Source organism: Cyprinodon variegatus, unplaced genomic scaffold (assembly GCF_000732505.1).
Source record: "Cyprinodon variegatus isolate N-32 unplaced genomic scaffold, C_variegatus-1.0 Scaffold27, whole genome shotgun sequence".
NCBI lineage: Eukaryota > Metazoa > Chordata > Actinopteri > Cyprinodontiformes > Cyprinodontidae > Cyprinodon > Cyprinodon variegatus.
The window spans coordinates 59,183-65,905 of NW_015150480.1; the positions used below are offsets into that span (position 1 = coordinate 59,183).

At 36.6% G+C, this 6,723-nt stretch overlaps 1 protein-coding gene across 1 annotated transcript in view; it reads left to right on the forward strand.

The window, feature by feature from the left end:
* The first annotated feature begins 1,998 nt into the window (after window positions 1-1,998).
* Window positions 1,999-6,723, forward strand: part of vps8 (VPS8, CORVET complex subunit) — a 62,220-nt gene continuing 57,495 nt past the window's right edge. The window contains exons 1-3 of the mRNA XM_015396888.1: window positions 1,999-2,192; window positions 3,499-3,567; window positions 5,487-5,617. Coding sequence (XP_015252374.1) covers window positions 2,121-2,192; window positions 3,499-3,567; window positions 5,487-5,617 — 272 coding nt within the window. The 5' untranslated portion in view covers window positions 1,999-2,120. The remainder of the gene's footprint in view (window positions 2,193-3,498; window positions 3,568-5,486; window positions 5,618-6,723) is intronic.

A 6,723-nucleotide genomic window follows, 5' to 3' on the forward strand; every position in this document is an offset into this window, starting at 1 on the left:
TTATCTCCAAACTGATCTATCCCTGCCACTCCTTGTTTATTTCCTCTAAAAACACGAGTAAAGCAAACACAAAAATCTTCTAATTTTTATGGAGGAATAAAACGCATTACATCAAAAAATCTCAGTGGGTGAAAGAATATAATAAAGGTGGTATTAAAACTCCAGATACTGAATCACTGGTTGGTACCTTCTGAATTAACTGGATCAAATCTTATATGCTGCACCTGAATTCTATGTGGTATCACATTCCAAGATCCTTGTTTGATAAATTAGGAGGTTTAGACTTTATTCTAAAATGTGATTTTGAGGTAAAAGGATTCCAATCAAGCTGTCCAACTTCCACAGCAGATTTTGCATGATTGGAAAATAATTTCCACCAACAGCTTTTCTCCCCATGGCCCTACCCTATGGAACAATAAAGTAATAACAATTAATCATAAATCTATCTTTGAAAAGACATTATTTATGTTACAGATTTATTTAATGATAACACAGATATTTTAAATTATTTAGATTTTAAAAAATGATGTAAATTTTTCTCTAAGGGAGTATAACAAACTGTGTAAATCGATTCCACTGCTGATAATTCACTTGATTAAAAATTCCAGGTTATAAAATAATTACCCACCAATATCGCCCAGCTTTTTGATTCCACAATACAATCTATTTGATAAACAAAAATGCAATAATAAATTCATTAACAGCTTTTTGAAAGCCAAAAAATGTCATGATTATGATAGATTTACTTGGAAGAGATATATTCCTGTTAGTTCAGATACAGCTGATAAAGCATTCTCAAAATTTGTTAAATGGCCCATTCTACCTAAAGTCAAAGAAACGTGTTTTAAAGTTATAAACAAAATTCATCCTGTGGCAGAATAAAAAAAAAATAATAGAATTGTAGAAAGAAAATTATTGTAATTTTATTAATAGTGAAACTCTTGATCATATGTTTTACCTGTGTCCTCCTACACATCGCTTCTGGAAAGAGATGAAAGATTGAAGTTCTTTGAAAATTAATGATTTGCCTCAATTTGCTCTAAATGATGTCATTCTTTATTGGGACCATCTTCCTTTGCCTGTTTCTGATACTATGAATATCATCCTGCTGTTGGGTAAATATCATATCCACTGTGCTAAATGGAGAAATGTAAACCTTCCTTTCATTGCTTTATTAATGACTTTAAAACCTTGTATTCCTTTTATCTCCTCTTTGTTTATTCTTTTCTCCTTTGTTTCTGTTTTTCCTTTCCTGTTCTACATACATTGCAGTGTCCATATAATCTGTAAAACTCCCTGCATAATTATAATAAAGCAATTTCTATGCATAAATCAAGCGGAACACTATGGCGATAGCCGTACTGCTACACTTGTGAAAGTAAAATCTGTTGGGCTCTTTTTGGCATCAAGACAATTATTCTTATTGCCACATTGCCAGACAGGACACAGTAAAAACAAAAAACAAACAAACTTTTTTCTTTTAAAAAGATAAAAAAAAAAAGGACAAATATGCCAAAAAGTGAGTCTTAAATTCTCCCATCATCTGTTATTCTAATTGCATCCACCTTTTTTTTTGTTTTTCAAAGTTCTCTGGCTCTTTCTATGTTTTATTTAAATGTTTGTTTAAATAAATCCACTGCTATTAACCTTCCTCTGTTCGTGTACACTTTTGTCATCTTCTTTGAGGGTATTTTTTCATGTAAATGTCAATGTCTTAATAAAAAAAAACAGAAAGAATTTTAAGGCATTCGTTTTCTCATGAAATACATTATTAACCTTTAACACGTTATATTTTAGTACGTTTATAATTTTTGGGGAAGGAAAACGTAATATAGGTCTTTTTAACCAAATAAAATCGAGGACGACCCGGATGTATATCTGGATGCACAAATGAGCTGAAGGCGCATGCGCAGAACGGATCGTGTTTCCAGGATGGATTGGGTGGTGTTTTCCATCTATGTTTTCCATGGTGTTTTCCTCCCAGGCTGATCTGTCCAGTAGATGGCAGTAGTGTTCATGGTACCGGGTTTTCGCGTTTACTCCATGCAGTTTTCTGTGCAGTAGAAGAAGAATGCGTTAGAGGACTTCCTGGATGCTCGGATGTGAATGTAAACACAGAAATGTCGCAGTCTCCAGACAGCAGAAGCCTTTTGTCCGCTTCTTCGCAACTCAACCTCATGGAAGTAGAATCGGTGAGAGAAGCTGGTTCTGTTCTGCTTCAGTTCGGAGCCAAACATAAACCCAAAGATTCAGCTGGCTGTTACAGGCAGTGATGGACAGGTGTCTGTTTAATTTGGGATTTTATAAACCTGGATGCGTGATGGTTCCCCTCAGATTACATCATAGATATAAAACATATTCAATTAGGAATAAAACTCTGTTTTCTGGATGAAGTAGGGATCAAATCATCAAAGTTTCCTCGTCATCATCCTGTTCCCAATCTTCTGTCGTTTCCCCATTTTTAGCAGCATTTTTTTACTCTGTAGAAACCAGATTTTATAAACCCAGAAGTCAGAGTCCATTTCGGCCCAAACGGACCACTGAATAATATGCTAATCCAGAATTAGCTGCAAGAGAAGCTTTCTGCGGTGTTAGAAGAAGCTAATCCATATAGTCCAGCCCTAAGCTCCTATCTATGGAGGACCAATCCTGCCATAATTAAAAACACATACAGAAATAAATGAAGGACTTAATAATATAAAAATATTGAAAAAGTGGCTAATAATATGAATTTGTGTGCCATTAAATGTGACAAAAAAGTAAAAATAAGATATTTCTTTATCAATTGATCAATTATTCTTCAAAAAATATAGATTTCCACTTTTATTTTTACTTTTCTTCTTACATTTATGATGACTTATTTTTAAGACCTCCATATTAATCCCACCATCCAGTCTGAAACATCTGGTTACAAGCCAGCAGATCCTGTTGCTGCCTCTAGATCAGGAGTCTTCAACGTTTTCCAGGCGGAGGACCCCAAAACTAATGGCTAGATGGAGTGGGAATGCCCTAATATTGTATGAAAATATGTTCTATCAAACTGGTCCTATAGTCACTCTATTACAGATGGAGTAATGTAACTAAAGTAATCCCTCCCTGGGATTATTAAAGTATTTGTGATTCCTGGTTGATGGGACAGGTGTTGTGAATGAAACGGTGCCCAGCTTGAAAGAGCTCCTGTGTGTCGCTGAATGTGAGCATTGATGACTGAAAGACATCTTCTGCCTCCATTTATCTGTTTACTACAGTGTGTTGAATTCATGTTAATGTGGATTTAAAGACATTTCAATTAGTGGAAGAAATTTCAGGGGCTAATATAAAAAAAACTTATTCAACCTAAACTTTTGGTACCCCCATGCAGTACCTCTGTGGACCCCCTGTTTAAGAATAAAGCCATATGTCATGCAAAAAGATGTGTCACAGATTACAACATAAAAGTTGCTTCTAATCCTCTTGTTTCTGTTTGGTATTTTCCTTTTTTTTATGTTTTTTTCTTAGATTGACGATAAGGAGTTTGACATCCCCCAAGTGGACACGCCTCCCACCCTGGAGAGCATCCTCAGTCAGGTCAATTACGCCTCAGTTATCTCCTTTCATCCAGCTTTCCTTCATCTCTCAGAACATAAAAACTGCCTCCCAGCTTTGGAAAACTTTTCTGAGTTAAGGTCACCTAAAAGTTCAAGCCATACGTAGATCCAACAGATTAGCTTGAAACACGTCAGAGTCGAGTATCTACAGGACAAGTGGAAGAAACTGGTGGAAAGTCCTGCTAGTAGATCCCATTTAGGAGAACTGGTATGGTTCCATTCCAACCAGCGACCCGGTGGATGTTAAGTGGGGTAATAACTCAGAAAGCATAAAATTCCTCTGGTACAACTTTTTCCACTATAGACATGTTAGACATCATTGGAAAGCTTAGATTCTCCACTATTCAACCATCAAGTTCATTTTATGGACACAGCGAGCACCAAAGCACAATTAAAACAGATACAGCAGCATGTAAAAATATAAACAAAGCAGCCACAACTACATACATTTGAAGGCATCCAGAAGCCGTTTTATAAATCCAATATTTAATTGTTTATTCTCAATTTGTCGATTAGGGACCACAGATTAAAAATAATCTAGCATATTAGTAATAAATATATTCCATGATGAGAAAATCTCTCATAACGTCCCGTTGTTGACATCAGAAAGGTTAGCTGGTAACAGCTTATTCTCAGCATCTTGCTAATATTTACTTCTAAAAATTACTTCCTTGGTGTTTAGCCGGCGTTGTTTGGTATGATTCTTTACATCGTCTTTTTATCTACCAGACACTAGTGTCTGCATATTTTTATGATGCGATTTGAGCGAGATATAGTCCCCACAATCTCACCTCGAGTTCACTTCCTGTCAGCAAGTGGCGTGCAATATGATTGATGTTAAGATTCTCTGCTGTAATTGGTTAAGACCATGTGGGTGTTGGGGTTTGTAGCCAATGAAATAAGGTTTCAAACAAACCCAAATGTGTGTAGTTTATTTAAAGGGGTACCGCATTAAAGGCTTGTGTTTGGGAGAAACCCCATTGAGTGCAGCTCCAAGCTGACACCAAAATTTCAAAGCCCCACAGCTCTGGAACTGTTAAAGCTAGAGGTCTGAAATTTTCTGAATTTCTGGTTAACATGATGTAGAACAAATCTAATACAATGAGACAGGCCTTTTTTCAAGAATGTCTTTATTACTGCTGTTCAAAAAAGTCCCATAATTTCCGAGAATAAAAACCACCAACTTTGAGTCATGTTTGAACTGATGCAGCTTGGTCTGTGTTCTACTCACCCAATTTTAATTTAGATATTCATCAAATAGAGGGTGTTAGCTTTCAAGTAATGTAATTTAATTTTGGGCTTACAGTTGTTAAGTTATTTGCTTTTCCATTTGGGTATGCAAAATAGGCGAGGATTACCCAAAATGAGGTGAATGTTAAGAGGATAAAAAATAAATTCAGTTTATCTACCAGGATATATGAGGAGATATCTTTATGAGAATAATCACAGTGACACCAATTAAGAATGTGTATAATTTATTTAGTGTATGTAATACAAATCTAGATGAATGAATGAATAACTATTGGTCACAAATCACCAGGATATATAAGGAGGAATCCACTAATAGCCTTTAAATGGTTGGAAAACTCTTTCTTATATCCTCAGATTCCACCAGTTGACTTTCTGTCTTTCATTTCTTCTGCTCTTCCTGCCCCCAAACCTCCCTGGTTTATATATATTGAACCCCACCTCCATGTTTTTACTGGTTCTGGGCCTGCTGAAGGCAAAATATTCACCAAAAGAAATAAAACGCTCCAGTAAATTTGACCTTCCAAGTTTCTTCCGGAAGAAAATTCCAACGTCTGCCGCTGCCTGGTTCTCCTTCCACCTTCAGCTTGAACTCCGTAGTTTGATCTAGGCGGAGCTTAACTTGTTTTTTTTCTCCCCTGTGTGTTACAGATGGAGGAAGAGGAGGAGCCGTTTGTTTTGGAGGACACGTGCATTTTAAACACGGACAACATGGATGCTCAGTCCTGTGATACGTCCTCCTTGGCCAGCTCGGACAGCGGAGACCCTGCGCACCTCAAACGGCATGAACACACACAGAAACCTGCCCTGTTTGAAAGTGCTCTAAACCTGCTTCCACCCATCAGCCATAACAGTATGACCTCTGACAGGTAAACTGAACTTCCTCCTTAGACTAATTGGTCAATAGGAAGGCTGAACTCATAGAGTTGCCTCCACTGATTAAGTTTATACAGCATCTGATTGAATTAAAACAGAAGCAACGTTAAGTTTGAATGTTTGAAAAGGGAATGTCTTCAGTAGAGCTGTAACTAACGATTATTTTGCAAATCGATTAATCTTTTGATTCATCTTAAGATTAATAATCAGACAGCCAAAGGTTCCTTAAAGAACACTTTTTTCTTAGATTAAACCAGGTGAAACTAAAACTATTCCACTTGAGGAGTTCTGGATAGAGCAGATTGACAGAACAAACATGTTTTTATCTTAAATGCAAAATGTTTACATGGTTTTTTTTCCAATTTTGATATAACCGGGATTTAAACTGCAGGTTTCCCACGTTGTATGAGATATTTACAAATAAAGATATTACACGTGAGCTTTTTTTTAATGTTCAATGTAATCCGTATGATAAAACAAACAAATACGATACATATTATGAATGCTTTTTTTTTTCAAACTACCTGTAACACATTTAAATATATGTATGTGTCGGTAACACATAGTTTTAATTGAGCAACGCACAGAACATTGCAGCTGACCAGGAAAAGTCATTAAGCACTTTCTTCTTCCTCCTGCGCACTAAAACCCTCAAAGTCCTCTTCCTCGGTGTCTGAATGGAACAGCTTCAGGATGCTGTCACTGACTTCAGTCTCATCCTTGTCCCAAAAACCTGTATTAGCCACACTGTATTATAGGCCGCAGTGTTCAAACAGCGGGAAAAAAGTAGCGGCTTATAGTCCGGAATTTACGGTAGTTGTTTCAGCCCTATTCTGCAGAGATCAGGAACACAGAGGTTCTGGTGCTAAGGCGCTCACAGGCTCCCATTACCAGGCAGGTAGTCATAATGTTATGGCTGATCTATGATGTAAATGGCATTTGAGCCATTTTCAGACATTATGTAAGATTGTGGGCACAATCAGTGTAGTACTGTGATCAGACTGATCATCAT